Consider the following 20,761-nt stretch of genomic DNA (forward strand, 5'->3'; position numbering starts at 1 on the left):
ACATGTTAACGTAACATTATTTAGCAGTTTTCATTTGACTTTATGAAGCAAAATTTGTCAATTCTATCGTGTGATACAAATTTTTTGGCCATAGCTGTATGCCTACATTTTCTCAATCATTACTGTTACTGTACAGTCATCATTATCCCTGTGGTTTCCATGGTAGCCACAGAATGTTAAAAACTTCAGCTGCAAATATACTGTATTATAAAATGGTCTGCATACATTAAACACCATGATTGGCTGAACAAGATCACATGACCGTGCAGTAAGAACTGTCTTATGCACAGCTAGAGGCAAATCACCTCTGAAGATCAAAGAGCACTTGGTCAACAGCTTATCGTAGATAGAGAAACACCATTAGTTTAACTTCATTTTTTGTTAAGAACTTTAGTTGTTCACTCCTAAAATCCAATTTAACATGCAGAAAGAAACAGTTATTAAAAAAAGAGAGGAGATGTTGTATTAAAAGGATATGCTAACCATAGTTACAAAATCAGTTTTCTCGCCTATAAAAGGAATAGGAATGTTATCGCTGGTCCACTACTTCTTCTGTGGATTATCTTTTGGTTCTAGTTGAAATGCTGCTGCTTCCTGATACCTATCACTACATATGTTGCAGTCAGACCATGTAATCTACAGCAAAAGTACTCTGATGCAACACATATAGTTAGCTTAAAGAAGAAAAAAAAAACATGTTGATCAAAAAACTGAATAAACAAAAGATGCTCAGCACAATACAAATGTGTTAGTAAAACTGACTTTAAAGCATGTGTTAACACTCCTTTCAGTCTCCTAAAGCACTTTCCTTACTTATTAGAATGACTATTAAATGTTTAAATGAATTGCTTTTTAAATAACATGGAACACCCAGTTGAAGATTTGTTGATTATTAATGCATGGTGACATTTGCTACTTCATGAAGAAATAGTCGCTCCCTCACTCAAGGGCCTTGTGTCACTAAAACCGCAGCTTTGAAAACAAGAGTGTAAAACTGCCATCTGTTTATGCTGCAAATTAACGTATTGGGTTTCTTTCTTCAATAGGTTGTAATTATATGGTTTCAGTTACAGTGTTCAAGAAACAAAGGCTTCTGGTTGTGTTCAAATATAAAAGCATCGTTTTAGCTCTGGGCAGACTCATATACTGAACACTTTCTGTTAAGGATCAGGGTTTTCAACCACCTGAGGGAGATAGATCAAATACGGTAATTTGCAATAACTGTGGAGAGGGAGCTTAAGTAATACACAGACATGAAGCTTTGGCATACATCTTAATAAAGTGGCTATTGCAGTATTGGCTCAGCAGACCCAATACTAATGAACTTTCTTGTTAGAGCCTGTTGACTTTGTACCTCTTCCGGGACAGCTCTAATGTTTGTGAATCCTTTCCTGAAGATCACAAAGACACGGCGGGCTCCACAGCGCAGGGCAGAGGTGGCGCAGTCGAAAGCGGTGTCGCCGGCACCCAGGACTAGAACTGTGCCGTGCACCACTGGCAGCTTGGAGCGGCAGCCACACATCCCTGAATGATAAAGGGGGGGGAAATAAAAATCTATCTATGGAATCATTTCTGCTCAACAGCTCAAAAGACAGTAGTACTTAAAGCAGTGTAAAATTGCATCTTGGAGTCTGCAGACACAGCATGTCACTATCAAATTATTCTGCTTCATTGAGAGTTTTATTCCATTCCCTCCCCCAATGTCCTCATAGAAGTAATTTCATACCCAGTACCTTCAGCAGAGCAACTCTAACTTTATCATCTATATGGGTGACTACAGAGTATATTGAATAGAGCTCATTTCAGTATCCGATATCACTTTTCACCGAATCACTTACAATTACCACAGTAAATGTTCCTAGTGAATCAGAATATTGTTCTCACTTTAAACTCAAATAAGGGATTTTTGCCATGCTATGTATATATTCCAATCATCAAATATACATTAAGGTCCAGGATAGTTAATACCGTATAGGCCCACTGGTTTAATTAATGCCACATGCAGTATTTTCTTTTTTCTGAATTAGAATCCTGCAATGTATCTCTACCTTTACTGTGTATGATAACATCTTTAGGAGTGACACTAGCAAATACAACCCATTGCACCATCTAGGCCTTGCTAATGACTACATGTTCCACAATATTCAGTCTTTTCCCTCAGCAACTGTAGAAAGTGCTTTGAAAAGGACCTTTGCCTTTCATTTGCCTGTTGGATTGATGAAGGCTTGGCGCACAGGAGAAACACAAAAAGCAAACCAGAAAACTGGTAGAAAATATGTATTTTTTGTATTTTTATTTGTTTGATTTAAACACAGAGCACCTTTTCACTGTAGGAATAATCTTCACGCAACAGCAATATGCTATGCCTCTTATATGGTATAATCTTTTCCTTTTAAGCGTTTTTTATTGTTTTCTTCTATTCTAGAGATGTATAAAAGTCATAATTGCAATGTAAATTCTGTACTTTTCAGTGCTGTCAAGACTGTACCTGCTTTACTGGCCCTGGTAACCAGCGGCAAAAAGTCCTTTGAGGTATAAAATCCTTGTTCTGTTGTCAACCCTTCAAAGATTTTGTGTCTGTTTGGCTCTGGCAAGCCTGTTAAAACATAATGACAGAGGATCTTTTGATTATTACATGATGTCATTTGGTTTTTCAGTTCTGACATTTTTTAAATATTTATGATAATTGCTACTTCCATTGATGTATACAAATGAGGGGTTTTAATTGATTAACCCTTGAAGGACTGGGACCGCGTTATCACGATCATACTGAAGTGGGTTTCTAGGACCGCGATTCTGTAAACATGATAAAAAAGCACTTTGTTTTGATGGCTTACAGGGTCACCATACTTTGCAGTACAGACTTGAAACATATATCACTGGATAGGTGAGGGACTGACGTTCACTTCCTGATAAGGACAGTGTCTAAAGGGCGGAGAAAGTCTTGGCAGCACAGAGAGAAAACACATCACAGCCTGCTTCAGAGGAACTTGTAAGAAAAACTGTAAATTAGATATATTTGACAGTTATATTAGAACATGTATTCTGTCTCATGTGTTTTAATATATATCTATCTCTCTCTCTCTACATCCATCTCTCTCCATCTCTCCATACACACATACCAGTATATGTTTTTACAACATTTATAAATTTACAAACACGTGGATATAAGCAGATACTATTTCATGAACTAAAGTTATCAGGTAGTTTTTTTTTTCCCTTATTACTGTTAATGGAATGAATAACTAGTAATAACATTTATTTTGCAAGAGTAGGTGTCCATTATTGCTTATAAAGACCCTCAGAATATTGTATTATGTATTATGTCACTGCAAATCACTCAGGTGAAACAATATCTTGTAATTTGCCCAAACATCAATATTTTTCAACAAAACTTTCAGGAAGTATTGCAAGGTCCCTCAGTTCATAGAATAGCATATCTTTATGCATGCATCTCTAAGCCGAATACATAATAAGAAATACTTTATGAAAAAAAAATGATATGTATATATATATATATATACAGCTCTGGAAAAAATTAAGAGACCACTGCAAAATTATTGATTCATCCCAAAGCTGCCCGATTCCAGCCTTGCTGAAGCACCCCCAGATCATCACCGATCCTCCACCACATTTCACAGTGGGTGCGACACTGTGGCTTGTAGGCCTCTCCAGGTCTCTGTCTAACCATTAGACGACCAGGTGTTGGGCAAAGCTGAAAATTGGAAATTGGGGTGCTTCAGCAAGGCTGGAATCGGGCAGATTTGTCTTTGTGAAGGACGCATGAATCAAGCCAAGTACAAGGTTGTCCTGGAAGAAAATTTGCTTCCTTCTGCTCTGACAATGTTCTCCAACTCTGAGGATTGTTTTTTCCAGCAGGACAATGCTCCATGCCACACAGCCAGGTCAATCAAGGCGTGGATGGAGGGCCACCAGATCAAGACCCTGTCATGGCCAGCCCAATCTCCAGACCTGAACCCCATTGAAAACGTCTGGAATGTGATCAAGAGGAAGATGGATGGTCACAAGCCATCAAACAAAGCCGAGCTGCTTGAATTTTTGCGCCAGGAGTGGCATAAAGTCACCCAACATCAATGTGAAAGATGGAGAGCATGCCAAGACGCATGAAAGCTGTGCTTGAAAATCAGGGGTATTCTACCAAATATTGATTTCTGAACTCTTCCTAAGTTAAAACATTAGTATTGCGTTGTTTAAAAATGAATATGAACTTATTTTCTTTGCATTATTTCTTTTTTGTTATTTTGACCAGTTGTCATTTTCTGCAAATAAATGCTCTAAAATGACAATATTTTTATTTGGAATTTGGGAGAAATGTTGTCAGTAGTTTATAGAATAAAACAAAAATGTTCATTTTACCCAAACACATACCTATAAATAGTAAAACCAGAGAAACTGATAATTTTGCAGTGGTCTCTTAATTTTTTCCAGAGCTGTATATATATATTAAAAAAAAAGCCGGAGTACCATATAAAAAAAAGTATGCAAAAAAGATCTTTAAAAATGGCAGAGGGTTTTTTCTAAAGACCTTGGCATAAGGGCAACTGGAAGGCATACCCAATATTCTACCATATCTCAGAATGAAAAAATAAAAGTGCAACATTTGCTTTCATTTCATGACAGTGCTACAAGTTTCATATCCTCTTAGATTGCAAGAAAATACATTTTTCTTTTTATTCAACATGTTTCTTTCAAAACAGTATCAGAAAATGAACAGCTACTGTATATCATTCTTTTTCTTCAGCTATCTAAAATAGCACACAGTAAAATTACAATTTTTTTCAGCTACTTTTTCAGAAACTTTAAAGCTTACGGTATACCAAAAACAGCAATTAAAAACTAAGTTAATATATTAAATGACTTACTTTGATGCGAATCAAGTTTAAAACCCCTAATATAAATACATTTCTGTCATCAACATTTTTATTGACATTATTGTTATTAGTATTGTATGATAATAATAAACTGAAAAAAGGAAGCATTTATTTGAAAATTGAAAAACCTTCAAATGCATGTACACTTGATTTGTTTCCAACAATTGTTCATTGAATGCATTTGGTTACAAGTATGATAAAAGGAAAAGAAACACACACACACACACACACACGAAAACCCTGTGGTACTTACATTAATTTCTGGGTTTCTGGTTTAGATATGTACTGTGGAATATCATCTTGAAACTTTTACCCATGCAAGGCTTCATCAAATAATTTTTCACATACATTTGAAAAAGAAATACAAGCAATGACACTAGGTAAGGAAGTATGGCATTAAAATGTTATATAGGAAAAAACAAGCTGAGATTTGAAGATGTGGACAATCATGATGATTTTTTATTAACTTTTTCTTTTCAAACCAAGTCCTGTTCAAGCCAGTTTTCTAAGTTTTGGTTACAATATAGGGAGAACAGAGCTGCACATAAGCATCAAATGATTATTTTATATGAAGGGCATATTGTCAACTATCAATTGACATAAAAATGTAGGTTTCATGCCAGTTGTGGGACCACAAAAAAAAAAAAAAAGACACTCATCCTGTGCATGAGTTTGCATAAGATGAAGCCTTTGCATCCTAATAGTATGTAAAACAGGAGAATAAAACACATCTACAAAGCCAAAGCAAAGCAACATGCAAACACTTTATCCTGAACATGTATATTTGTGTCCTGATTCAAGTATTTTACCGTGATTTGGTTCACATGGGTGAATTTTAAAGTCTAATGTTTTTCACATTGAGAAGATATTTAAAAAAGTAAATAAAGAAAGAAATAAAGAAATACATGCTACAGTGTAGCCAACTTGTATTTATTGTGTTGCTAGCTGGCAAGTTAGTGCTGTTCCATATAAATCATTAGTTACAAAAACCTTTGCCAGCAAGACCCAGTTTTAACATAGATTGATTTTGAGTCTGTGGGTGGCAAATCCATAGTTTGGTAGCAGCTTTAAATTTGGGAAATACTATTAAAATCATGAATCCATCTCACACCAGAAAGAGATAACTTTTATTTACTACAGTCAGTGGATTGTACAGGGTGATAATTTTTAAACAAAAAGATACCAGCATGGTTGAAAATAAATCAAGTAAAAGTACATGAATAAAATGCAGTATTCAGTCACTCATTTGTCTGCTGGACACGTCTCATGTGAAAAACTCATCATTAATGCATTTTGTCCAGCAGATCTATTGAGTGAGGGTGGCAATTAAAGCTTTTTTTTTCTCCCTGTGCCGGTTGTTTGATCTTTGATAAAGCAACCTATCACATATCCATTCATTGTTTCTAGCTGGTGGGCTTTGCCTGCTTGCACAAGGAGCAGCAGCCCTCTCCCAGGTGCTTAGGGACTGAGTCCCAGCTGATCAGTAGCCAGCCACACAGCCAGGGTCCCTAGCAAGGAAAAAGCAACATCACTGCTCCAAAACCCAGCGTAACCTCCACAATCAATATTATTTGTAACTTGAAAGTGCACAGCTGAGCGGAACACATGCCATGCCCTATCCTCGTTAACCACATTGAGCTCTGATTGTACAACATAGTCCCTTGTGTCTCCTGTGATCAATTTTAATTTCTTGACCAGAAATAAAACACACCCATCCCCCCTCCCTGCTCTCTCCAACCCCCTTTCCTAAATTCATCTCTGAAGGATGTTATAGATTTATATGTCTGCTGGAGGAATGGAATAAATTCAAACCGTGGCTCAAGGAAAGAATACATCTAAACTATCATTCCTTCTCATTACAACCACTGTAGTTTGGGCCACTACCATTGACAGCACTAAATATAATATGGTTGCATGGAATGCTGGAATATGAATTCCATTTGTTAAAATGTGTAAGTAATGGCTATTCATACTCTGTAGCTGTGTTTCTGCTGCAATGGATTTATAAACTCTGCATTATAAAAATACAGTAGCTTCAATAAAACTACTTTTTAAAGCAACACTCATACACGTTACATGGAGTCCCTGTAGAGTTCTTACTCCTCATAAAAGGTGAGATTTTTGGTTTACCTACTTCAACTGTTAGTGATGAAGGGACATTACTTTTGCATTAGTTGAGCTGATATTATCATGTGCAGGCGTTTCTTCCTCTCATTCCCAAATATACTGCTTTACATATTAGTTATATCATGTTGTGGCACTGCCACTTAAATTGAATGTTTGGTTCTACATGGTACAATAAACGTACCATGTGTTGCGCCTTAATTGGGCAGCACGGAAGCCTGGCCAGGTTCCAAATACATTTCGAGGTTCTTATTCGCTGGAAGCGGCAGCGTTGTTAATGGAAAGATTGTTTTAGACAAGTATAAATAGTACCTTTGTTACGCCATAGGGGGGAGCTGCTTACCTGCCTTTTGAGTTCCTGTCGTCTCCTTAGTTCCTGTTTAGGGACTTTATTCCTTGTTTTTGAAAAGTCCGCGGCGTTCTTTTTCCCGGGGTGGTTTGCCATGGTAGAGCGATCCTGTTTACCTTCGACTGTCGTTCTTGTTGGAAGTTGATTTGTTTTTTTTATCAGCAAGTGCTTTGTTCCAGTTTCAGGCTGTGTAGCCGGTGTTGTTCACCTTTGCTGCCCACGATCGCTAAAGCCTGGAGCCGGCTTGTAATGCACCACGTTGCTGACGGTGTTGGTTTTTCAAGTGCATGTTCATAGTTTTTGTGGATTACTGGTCATCATCTTCTGAGAGGATCTTCAAGCAAGCGGGTACCCAGGAGTTTGGTGAGATCGTTGTTTTTTTTATTTTTGTTGCGGGACTGTTTTGTTTTTTTGTTTTATTTTGTTACTTTGTTCTCGCAATGGATATTTTGCTGGCTTGTTTGTTTTGTTTTTTTGCTCGGAACTTCTTTTCCATCTTGTTTTGTTGAACAGTTTCAATTATTTTAGCCAATAAATGTTTAAGGTTATCCCGTGTTTCTATAGTGTATTTATTGGGGGATCTCGCGTCCTTGATGCACTGTCGCTTCGCCCTTCCCCTTGTTAATAATTTGAGTATATTTGATACAGGGAGGTAATCCTGCCGTTGGGATTAGTTTTGTGCTAAGAGCGAGACGTTACAATGTCACCTGCCTATTGTAGCTTATGATTGCACAGAATACAACTAATTTTGACAAGCATGCAGGTAATACAGTGTAGGTACCATTCTAAACATGTCAAAAGTTACTCAACCATTACAGTCAACATACCCAAGGGGGGAAATAAAGTGCAGTACTATAAGAACTCAATGTGGTACAGTTGATGTCATGAAATGTTTGTTTGTGAGGTGTTGTGACATGCATCACTCGGATTGGCACTATCTACACTACAGTATATCATTGTATTCCAGGAATGGTATCATACATCCTCTCAGACTGCTTTCTTAGGGACAGACATAGGCTGGAACCCAGCCTTTAAACTGGCTAATGTAACAACTAAGAAAGACACTAGTTTAACCCCCAATATTTATATATACAGTGCCTTGCAAAAGTATTCAGACCCCTGACCAATTCTCTCATATTACTGAATTACAAATGGTACATTGACATTTCGTTCTATTTGATATTTTATTTTAAAACACTGAAACTCAAAATCAATTATTGTAAGGTGACATTGGTTTTATGTTGGGAAATATTTTTAAGAAAAATTCTCAATGGGATTGAGATCATGACTGGGCCACTGTAGGACAGTCAATGTTGCTTTGGCCTTGTGCTTGGGATCATTGTCCTGCTGAAAGGTGAATTTCCTCCCAAGCTTCCGTTTTTTAGCGGACTGAAGCAGGTTCTCTTGCAGGATTTCCCTGTATTTTGCTCAATCCATTCTTCCTTCAATTTTAACAAGATGCCCAGTCCATGCTGATGAGAAGCATCCCCACAGCATGATGCTGCCACCACCATACTTCACTGTAGGGATGGTGTGTCTTGAGGCATGGGCAGTGTTAGGTTTGCACCACACATAGCGCTTTGAGTTTTGGCCAAAAAGCTCTATCTTGGTCTCATCTGACCACAAAACCTCTTCCCACATCGCAGCTGGGTCACTCTCATGCTCTCTGGCAAACTCCAGACGTGCATTCAGATGGTACTTTTTGAGTAACGGCTTCTTTCTTGTCACCCTCCCATACAGGCCAGTGTTATGCAGAGCTCTTCATATGGTTGACTGGTGCACCATTACTCCACTCCCAGCCACTGAACTCTGTAGCTCCTTCACAGTGATTGTTGGCCTCTCTGTGGCTTCTCTCACAAGTCTCCTTCTTGTTTGAGCGCTGAGTTTTGAGGGACGGCCTTTTCTTGGCAGTGCCTGGGTGGTGTGATGCAGCTTCCACTTCCTGATTATTGATCCAACTGTGCTCACTGGGATATCCAAACACATGGATATTATTTTGTACCCTTTCCCTAATCTATGCATTTGTATTACTTTATCTCCAAATTCTGTAGAATGCTCTTTGGTCTTCATCTTCCTTCAGATTCACAGCCTGACCAATGATCCTTCAACAGTGGGGTTTTTATCCAGAAAATGTGACAGCAACTTTAATGGTTCACAGGTGGAGGCCAATGGTAAGGTAATTGTGTCCTCGTTAGGGCAATTTCTTTCATCAGTGCAAACTGGGAGCTTCCACAGCACAAGGGTTGAATACTTATGCAAGCAAGATATTTCAGTTGTTTATTTTTCTTAAAAATATTTCCCAACATAAAACCAATGTCACCTTACAATAATTGATTTTGAGTTTCAGTGTTTTAAAATAAAATATCAAACAGAACGAAATTTCAATGTACCATTTGTAATTCAGAAAGATGAGAGAATTGGTCAGGGGTCTGAATACTTTTGCAAGGCACTGTGTGTGTGTGTGTGTATATATATATATATATATATATATATATATATATATATATATATATATATATATATATATATATATATATATATATTATAAGCAGGTTCTCCCAAGGAAATGCCAGTTATCAATCACAACCTCATTACCAGCCTGTCATCTGGGATTAGGCTAAATGTATTCTGGCTCCCTGCCATACTAAATGTTCAATGAAACATCCTTAAGGCTGTCTACAAGACCAGCTAAAGTCACACATGCTATACATCAAAGATGAACATCAGTGTTATCATAGCTTAATAAATAGTGCCATTTGAGCACTGTAATTCCCTCCTCTGGGTAATCTGCCCTGCATTATACTGCCCTGTTTAAAAGTAAATAATATATTATTGTAATCTAATTATTTTATGGGTGAGAGCACATACAGTATAATATGGCTGGTGTTGGTGACTGCAAGCATTATATTAAAACTGCCCCTAATCGTTTCTAATAAAGCATGAAAAAAAAGCTAAAGAAATAAAAAACGGCTTTCTACGATGTCCGCTATGTAGAAGCATGTTCAGGTTTGCACAGTGTTTCTACGCTAACTTACAGCACATTAACTTTGCCCTCAACTCTGTCTCAGCTGATAGATGCCAGAATCTCTCGCTGTTGATTTTATAAACAACAGCAGTCATTTGTATTCAGCGCCCTATTGGAAAAACTCATGACAAAGTGTACTTTAACTAAAACACCCAGCTTCTGACACCTCATTTATAAGTAATTTGCTTTCATTTTTCACGTTGCATTTCATTTATTTTGTTCAGATGCAGATACTTAAAATTGCAGAGATACAGAGCAGGCAATACCTTTGAAATAATAAATCATCCATTACAGATGTTTTCACTGTCTGCTAGGCTGCTGCTCGTTAATCAAACATTATCAGTATCTATCAGTGTGCAATGTGAAGGGAGAATGGTACTTTGAGTTTTAACTTTCATTCACTACTTCAGTAGTCCACGACCCCTCTGAACCTAGTGAAGGTTGAAAGAACATATGTAAAAATACTACAAGAAGAATTTAAACATGTAATAGCTTAAACGAAATTAAAACACACTTTCCTCTACAACCAGGGACTTTCAATGACATTACCCCCCACCACCCCCCCCAAAAAAACACCTTCTAGAAAAAAAATAATGTAGATGTAGTACCAGTACTATTTAAAACAATGTACATTTCTGCAAACTAATTGATCAATCAATTAACTACTATTTGTCACTCAAATGATTTTATCTTAGTAGCAAAAATACTACCCACATTTTGGATCACACCTTTTCTATTGATCCTGAGATCTGTTTTGATCAAAATTATATTTGTTATTCTTCAACCTTTGGGACAGAAAAAAAAGAGGAGCTAATATTTACAATTGCATGCGTAATACGTGATTGTTCTTAAATTCTAAGCTTTTTTAATAAAATGTCTCCATCATCCAGACATTTTCTACAATTATTGTTCTCCCAGTTCTCAGTTTCAGTGTGCTACTCCAGGTTAGTGTGAACTACCTTTATGCATGTTCTAAAACAACCCATGTGCTTGGATACAGATCAAAACACTGTTATAAAGTCTTACAGCCAAACTAAAAAATCAACATCAATGTCTTCATGAACATTACACTTGTGTATTCAAAAAAAGGAAACTAATATTTGTTCCTCCTTAAAAAGTGGTCTTTTCTTCTTTTGTACTGCACTGGCACATAACTTCCAGCTTCAGATATTAAGGAACAGATTGTACAGTTTTAGGACATTGACTTAAGCCAAAGTACATAATAACTTAAATCGATTGTAAATCAAGAATCTCTTGGCTTTCCTAAATACTCTGATTTTTCCCTCCCCTCGGTTCGGAGTACTTTAGGAAATTGAAGAAATAGTTTGCATAGCTGAGGGGCTTGAGGTTTATTACCAATCAAAACTATCGACTATCAGAAATCTGCACAGACAATGAGGTGGTGCCTCTATCTACATCTCAGTACCCTGGGTCAGCTTTATGTTGCTGTGTGTCTACTAGATCAACAGTAGATAAGGAAAGTGGGTATTATTTTAACAGTAGGTTGTAATTAGATATATTAATTAGAATTATTATTAAAAGCAATCCATTTGCGACTTATGCAAAAAAAAAAAAGAAATATACCTGATAGAAACCTACCGTATATTGCTTATTCACTATGGCTAATGGTTGCTTAGGACTTGCACACACTTGTGTAATACTTTATCTGTGAGATTAAGAGGGACAAATGTAGAAAGATCCAGATGCAAATTGACACGAGGCTGTTGCAGCTATAAAAGTTACAAAATCTTTCACAACGCATTTGCTTGACCCTTTAAATACATTCCAGCCTTTTGATAGAGAACATCTCATTACTAATGTCTCATTACAATAACACTGCATTCTTTACAGGTTTGTGAATAGCACTATTGAAAACTCATCCATCAGTATCTTTTCAATAACATACCTATTGTGGGGGGAAATAGCTAGATGTTCACGGATCATCATTTATGAAGTGCTTTGAAAGATTCAACAAAAAAGGCTTTGTTTACTTGCTAAAGAACCCAGGCTTTCTTACCAAAGACCTCTGTGAAAGACACTGCAGTCAAACATAATGTGAAATATAAATGGGTGCAAGGGTAAAGTATCAACTGCCAAACAGTTTCAATACAAAATCTATACGTAAGGTAACCTTTAAACACATTGCATAATCATATTTTGAGGTACAATCATTAAGGCATTAGTTGTGTTAGTGTACTGAACTAGTTTCTAGTGTGTACACACACACACACACACTATGAATATATTTTTATACTTCTGCTTTTATCGCCATTCATGCCTTGAAATACATTCTCTCCAAACAGATTTATTGCAGCAGAAAATCAAAAAGACATTAACTATACAATCTACAATCTAATTAAAAATGACTACAGTACAATAAATAGCAAAACTTCAAGGTTATTGATGGATAGACAGTTGGAGCCTTGTCACATTCAAAATCACTGTGCTGTCTCACAGAACTTAAAGTAACAGTAGCCATATTGTGTACAGTTACAGATGTACAGTAACTACAAAACTGAGTGACCACTTAGCAGCAAAAAAATCTCAAAATTAGTAAGACATGCCGATTTGGATGAAGAACAATTCAAATGAACTGGAAGATGGAAAAACCCCAAAAAAATCGCTATCACTCACTCACCCCGACTTTGTCACTTAAAATGATGTATTTTAGCGTTTTTTTATATATATACAGGCTTCACTATAACAAACCCTTCTTATAACGAACACTCGTTTTTAACAATCCCCAACAGCAAGAACCGATTTTTTCAATGCAAATTAGCCCTATTAGAACGATCACGTACAGGATCGATCCGGATACAACGATCTCAGTACTAACTGACACTGAACTTTCTCTAGTGTCAAGTGTGTTATTATCGCAGTGAAAACACAGACCATGGTTGACTAATTCAAAGAAAACGCTAATTCAAAGATTACCTATTGTAGTACAAACCATGCATGACGAATGCAATCGTTGCCTGTCAGTCATCTTCACACAAACTGCAACCAGGCAATGGGCGTGAGGAGCAATCCATGCTGGATAGTTTTTTTCAAGAGAAAGGACATTTAATTACTGTATTCAGCATGTAAGTATACATTCTTTCCTTTTTCCATGTTTTTTAAACATACCACAGGGGGGAATTAGTGTTGGTTTAATTTATATGGGGACACAGGTTTGTCTTGTGTGCTTTTTGGGGTTGCTGTGTTTGATCAAATGATTGTTTACAGACCTGCGCTTGATTGAGACTTGCTGCCTGCCTGTCTTGTATGTGTCCTCTGTGTGTTACCATCGTTGGTAGCGGCACATGACCTGTTTGTTTACTTTCTGTTTTGTGCTTAATAAATCCTGCACGTCTGTGCCGGCATTTCAACTCCAACTCCTCTGTCTTGCAATGTGGTTACCCACACATGTGACATGAGTACCTTGTCACAATACCGTTTAAATGCTGATCAATGTGAAGGAATCTTCATAAAAGTACTATATATTGACGTTCAATTCAAATTTGCTGTTTTGTCATTATTCTGATACAGAAAAATGCCAAAACCCTATTATAGTGAACACCCTGATATAACGAACATTTCTCTAGATCCCACGGGGATTTGTTATAGTGAAGTTTGCTTTATATATATATATATATATATATATATATATACACACACACACACATACACACACACACACACACACACACACACACTCACTAGACCACGCTCATGCAAGCTTAATCTATATGAAATGTTCAAATTAAGTGGTTCCAATATTCCAGGATAAATCACAAACCTATTCCAATAAAAACTGCTTTATATCCATCTTCTCTTAAAGAATTAAGTGCCATCCCATCACTTCCAAGTCCCTTCTCACATACCACCTGTGAAAAAAACAGCAAAAAAGGGTTGAACTGAATGATAGCATGTAAAGCATAAGCATTGTAAAGAATCCTATTCAATTAAATGTCTAGCATTTTCCTCTTTGTGCTTACAGAAACTTTAGAATCTCAATAGTGACCAAGCTAATGAATTGATGTTTTCATGCCAGCCATCAGTAATTATAAAAATTATATGTGCATTTCTCAAGACTGATTGAGCTGCATATCACAATATCTTGGCTAAAAATAAATCAGACCCTTACACTGAACCCCCAAAGCAACTTCAGGAATTTGTTTCTTCAAGACAATTAATCACATGCAGGTGTGCCAGATGAGAACTATTGATTGTCTTTTCTCAGACTAGTGGCATTCAGACAACAGGCAGACAAATGCCCAGAGCGAGAGAAAGCATCGTTCTTGCCTCAGCCTAGAGCCGCTTTTAATTGTTCTTTATTAATGCGGTTGACATTTTGCTGTTAATCTTTAATAAGCCCTCATTCATTCTTGGCTCTCCCATAAAACAGGCAGGTAATAGTTTTCAATACCTTTACGCCCAAGTCCTTCATCAGTTTTATTTCAAAGTCTACCACACTGTAGGGCAATCGGAACTGAGGGATTTCAGATGTGCTAAAAATAAGAAGCAGCACTAGTTGAAATTATATTAAACAGTCCATTATAAACATAAAGAAAGCCCTATAAACAATATTGCTTACCACCAAAAATGACTGGAAATTCCTAGCTGTACTGTATATAAGACAGTCAACTTCCACTGCCCCATCTCCAATACATGTTAAATATGTGGTTCCTGTCACATTTTGATTAATGCAACACTATTTCAGGGATATTTTGACCTTCTGGAAATATTCACAATTATTGATTTGAAAAAAGGACTTGCAAACTGCCCTTCAGTAGCACAAGTTAGAATATTTGGGGATCTGCGATGGTCGCTGGACATGTCAAATATTGTAATGTGTAAAGATCGCCATACATTTATTAAACTGAAGGGTGTGATCGCTAATAATGTTCATCACATCACCTCGTTCAATATTTTAAAACATGACATTTTACACACAGAACACAGTCAAAGAACTATAACTCCTGGAACGGATTTTGCAATAAATTATACCATCTGATTAACACATTTTACCTGTACACAATATATGACATTGACCATACAGTATTTGCACAACATACTTTATTACAAATAAATTATAGAAATGCTAAAATACACACACTGTATATACATGTTTAAACTTTAAACAGAAGTCATTTCAAGCCATTCAGAATTAAATAGCATACTGAATGTGACGTGTAAAATACACTAAATAATTCCCTTGAAGTTAAGGTCTGTCAAGTGACCTACCTCAACCCTCCCACAAATTTCTGCTTCTCAAATATAGTGATGTTGTCATAACCCAGACGTGCCAAAAAGGAAGCACAGCTGACACTGGCAGGACCGCAGCCAAACAGGGCAATCTTTGAGTGAAAACTTTCAGGCATTTCCTCTGGAGGAAGAAGTTGGGGATTCCTCATCTGAGGAATTTGCATTGCACTGAACACCTAGAAAAGTGAACAAAGAAATGGAATCAAATCTGTTGTACCATAACAACTACTAGACTGTACCTAATTGACTTGGAGGTTTGGTTGCTTATTCTGAAATACAATTTTTATTTTTTACTTCTATTAGAAATACTGACAAATGTCTAGATTTGCAGGAAGCGTAACTAACCAAATGCAGTACCATACATCTGTTTTAGTTGCAAATACATTTTGCTTGAACAACCAGCTTTCTGTTTGGAAAATTAGTCTTTCCAGCTGTGGAGCTCAACTGGCATGTGAAACCTTTAAACATGTAGTCTTTGTCCCTGCATTGCAGACCAATGTCAAGATTACAGTAGTTATGCACAGTGTGAGGTGACCTACATTTGTTTAAAGTAAATAACCCTCATTAAGAGTATTCTGCTTAACAATTGTCTGAAACATGTCTTATTCTGTGCACTTTGCAACAGAGAATCCATTGTAAAGGCTAGTAAATTACATAGCATGAACCATAAAAACTATACATTATATGGGAACAAAAGCAATTACTGTAGAAAAAATGATTGAAAAAAGTGTAACGTACATACAAATGCATATACCGGAACAAAACAATTATAATGTATATTTCAATTATATAATACAGATTCACATTTTAAATTTTGAAATAGACAAATTAGTATTGTGTTGTAAACAAATATAGTAAGAACTTAATTATTTTTTATGCATGACAACCTTACATTACAGGTAGCTTTAAAAAGCTATTCATGGATTTCATGGACTAGGAAGCTCCAATTGAACTGTGAATATACAATTTCAATAAGAATTGGTGCAGGCCTAGTACTGTATTAAATATATCCATAAAAAAAATATATATATAATAATAATAATAATAATAATAATAATAATAATAATAATAATAATAATAATAATAATAATAATAATAAATATATTCTCCACCCCCCGACTTCAATGTATTTATTTATTTTTGGTCAGAGTATTACACTAGCCAATTACATGAAGCACATTTAATTAATACTAATAAACAGATTAGAAAAATATGTAGCATACCACTATAGAACTCCTTTTAATTATGTATTGCAGATATGATTTTTTTTAAATAAAAACACTATAGAATAGGCTTACAGACAGAGATAGTAAAATTATAGTACCCCCAAAAGAGCTATAGGAAACTGACACCCCCTCCCCCCACCATTTAACTGCAGCTTTTTTTTTTTTTTTTTTTTAACTAGAGGCTTGATTAGCGTTTCAGACAGACGCTACATCTCTCTGTACCTTCAAAAAGATGACTGGATCAGTGCTTTTGGTCCAAATAAAATAACAATGGTGAGTGGCAAAAGCTGGGGTTGATAGCCACCTCCTAAGGTTATCTAATTATCAAGCTGATAGTTCTGATAAGCTTTCACACTTAAAGAAATAGGATCTGCTAAATCAAACCGGAAAGTTATAATAAGACAGGACAGCAATGGTTGTCAACATGGAGACTTGTGTCTTGTCATTTTGCCCCCCACCCGCATGACCCCCCAACGGGAGGGAAAGAAGTTTAAATTGTGAAATAAAACAGAAAAAAGAAGGTTTTCCTATAGGTCTTGGAAGTAGCAGTTTGAGATCTTCTTGTTTCCTGAAAAAAGAAAGCAAAAAGAACCAAAAAAAGTCTCTTTCACTCAGAATGTATTCATTTGTGACCAAATTGGAGAGAAGGTCAAAAGTCAGAGGTCTCTGATATTTTGATTTAATTAACATTTTTAAGGGTGGAAATCAAAACGAAGTAAAGAGAAGACCTGATTAGTACAAAGAAAAAACTGTGCCATGATAGGGAAAATTATTCAGACTCTCATTATGAAAGGAAACTAAGCAGTAGATAATCAAACAAATACAGCATGTACAGTTCAAAAACAAGTAACTCAGCACAAACCTGTCATTACTGATAACGCACTCGTCATACGAGATACAAATTACAACTGTGAAAGACTTTAATGCAGTGCCGTTATTAAATCATTTTGCATAGTTATCATACATCTTGTTTAAAATAGTGCCTATCGCTCCCTCTCAATTAAAACAGATTTTTTAGTTAATTTTTTAGTGAAAGGAAATCATGCTATAAGAACAATTTAAAATGATAGAAATGTTAGTGGATCTCAAATATGATGGTGCATAGAATACAGAAACCAACATCCCTAACCATGTGCAGTATCTTTGTTATTCAAAGTCTGTTTGACTTTATGCTATTTTAATGTACTAATTGGATGCAGATTTTAATATCACAACTGTTTGAAGTAAACAGATAAAACCCTAACCCGGGAAAAGAATATTAAACACTTTGCACAAAGGAATGTCTTGAGATCTACATGTCAAGCTTACGTTTCTCAAACCCAAATTCAGAAAGTGGTCAGTACTGGCCATAAGTTGCAAATTATCACAATAAATAGTATTAGTGTTGAACCCCATCACTTTAAACACTGCATCAGTTAAAATGAGTCGATTTGAATGAGTTCAATAAGATGCAAAACAAATACAGTTTACGGAGAAACAAAAGCTTTATTTTTATATCTTATACAAGCAAGGTCTTTATGTAACTGTGTAGCAGGTGTTGCTAATCAAGTACATACCTCTGTAGCAAACTGCTGCAGTCCACCGATGTTAATTGGTCCCTCCTCTGACGCATATAAATTGCAGCCACCCACGCAGAGGTCTGAGGTTGGACACACCATTCCACAAGTCAGTCCAAGGGGGTTGTCAGACAGAATGATTCTGGCAGCTCCATAGTAGTTCTACAATAAAGCAAATCAAGGAAAGTGAACATCTAAAATGTGTCTGGGGTCCAATATATAGCTAATCCATAAGCTTCATATGATGCATATAGTAAGATCTTCCATTAAGCATTTTATAATAAACAAATAAAGTGGTTCTCAATACAATCAATCTCATTGTTCAGCAAAAACAGCTAACTACATAAAACAGAATACGAGTTTAAAAATTATCTTGTAAAAGTACAAACAATCAAAGACAATATTTACTGTGTTCCAGCTGTCTCAAACAGACATTATACAGTTCATCCTGCAGATCAATGCTCCTGCAAATTAATTATATAGCCAAACTAGATTAACAGAATTCATAAGAAAAAAGACTATCATCCAGCCAACAAGCCACGTGTAAGAGTTACTGTATATCAATTTTTTTTAGTAAAAAAAAAAAAATTATACTTCCTTATTTAATGCATAGAAAAACAAAGATTAAAATCACTTTAAATTTAATTCTGGCTATTTTAAAAGCTTAATCTAAAATAATGTGTATTGGAAATGCAATGTTTATTAAAAAAAATGTATATAAACAAACAGTATGCACAATGTTTTCATCATACACTTGGTAAACTTTCACAAAATGTGCAATCCATGAATAAATACATATACTATTTCAGTTCCCTTTTATTCTTAACCTTTTGGCAGCAAAGCGAAGTAGAATGTTACCTCTCCTGCTATGGCACAGAAATTTTAAATGGCAATTTGACATGCTTCTGTTAATTGTTGTTGAGCATTTTAGCATTTTACCACCAAATAACATTACACTGTTGATATACTATAGGGTGATAGGATGGCGAGTGTCTGTCTATGGCGGAATGTCAGGACGAGTAGAAATGAAGACGTTCACAGTCTGATAACTATTATATACTGCTTTATTATTAATAGACAAGTTAAAAAAATGCAGCTATATTTGTTTTCTAATCATTAACAACCTTTATTTAGTCCATTGCCAATTTCATTCAAAAGAGGGAAAAAGGTATACTGGGATAAAAGAGATTCTATACTGTAATTTACTTTATGTCAAACTGATCTGCAAAGACACACTAGTATTGACTCAAAAAAATATATACATTAGGAAATGTGCATTACAGTACTGTATAACATATGGGAGTTTATATAGCAAAATGTATTCCTTTATATCAGCATTTTAAAATGACTGCAATTAAAAGTTAAGTAGCAACAAGCAGACAACACAGCAGTAACGATTTCTGCAGCAGGCAGTTCTTGTTTAAATAATGAAATATATTTAAGCAGGGTTTTTATTTATTTTTTATTAACATTTCTGTAAACATGCTTGTGGCTAAGACTGTTTGAGTAAATGGATGTTCATTCTAATAATTATTCCAGTACACACAACTATCTATTTAAAATAAAAGCTAAACAAATTCTCCAGGGAATAATATGAAATCATTTTCATTTTAGTTAGTTGCATTTGCTGTGTACTGTAGTAATAAATCTGTATGGGTGCAGTGTGCTGGTCAGATCAGACACTGTTGGGTAAAGGGGTCCACCAAACCATAGTATCTCTGCAGTGTATTATTAATATTAGTAGTAGTAGTAGTAGTAGTAGTAGTAGTAGTATTTGTATTATTATTATTATTTATTTCTTAGCAGACACCCTTATCCAGGGTGACTTACAATTGTTACAAGACATCACATTATTTCACATTATACAGATATCACATTATTTTTTACATACAATTACCCATTTATACAGTTGGGTTTTTACTGGAGCACTCTAGGTAAAGTACCTTGCTCAAGGGTACAACAGCAGTGTCCCCCACCGGGGATTGAACCCACGACCCTCCGGTCAAGAGTCCAGAGCCCTAACCACTACTCCTAAAAATGTAAGTAAAGTACCTCAATTAAGCACTCAAAAAACATCTTTCAGAAAAGGCCTTCTCATCTGTAAACTGACTAAGGGGTTTACTGAAATAGCTATTTGTTTTGCTCTTTTTTTATTTTTGTTATATAGTTTGGCGTGTAATTTTGAAACACTGAATATATCTTGGTCAGATTAGTGAGACAAACTGACAAATAACCTTTGCATTCAATTGTAAATTATTTACTCTCCTTAAACTGATTCAAACCCTAATTTAAAAATCACAGCAAGACACAAGATAGGCACTATTTTGCAATGTATTATGAAC

General features: G+C 35.7%; 1 protein-coding gene across 3 annotated transcripts in view; it reads right to left on the bottom strand.

Annotated features, from left to right (window-relative positions):
* Positions 1-20,761, bottom strand: part of LOC117411703 (dihydropyrimidine dehydrogenase [NADP(+)]-like) — a 176,743-nt gene that overhangs the window by 98,272 nt on the left and 57,710 nt on the right. For all 3 annotated transcript variants that reach the window (XM_059031705.1, XM_034019392.3, XM_034924349.2), the window contains exons 5-10: positions 18,420-18,581; positions 15,617-15,813; positions 14,799-14,880; positions 14,169-14,256; positions 2,489-2,596; positions 1,355-1,524 (exon numbers count right to left, since the gene is read on the bottom strand). In XM_059031705.1, coding sequence (XP_058887688.1) covers positions 1,355-1,524; positions 2,489-2,596; positions 14,169-14,256; positions 14,799-14,880; positions 15,617-15,813; positions 18,420-18,581 — 807 coding nt within the window. The remainder of the gene's footprint in view (positions 1-1,354; positions 1,525-2,488; positions 2,597-14,168; positions 14,257-14,798; positions 14,881-15,616; positions 15,814-18,419; positions 18,582-20,761) is intronic.

This window comes from Acipenser ruthenus, chromosome 10 (genome assembly GCF_902713425.1).
Source record: "Acipenser ruthenus chromosome 10, fAciRut3.2 maternal haplotype, whole genome shotgun sequence".
Classification (NCBI taxonomy): domain Eukaryota; kingdom Metazoa; phylum Chordata; class Actinopteri; order Acipenseriformes; family Acipenseridae; genus Acipenser; species Acipenser ruthenus.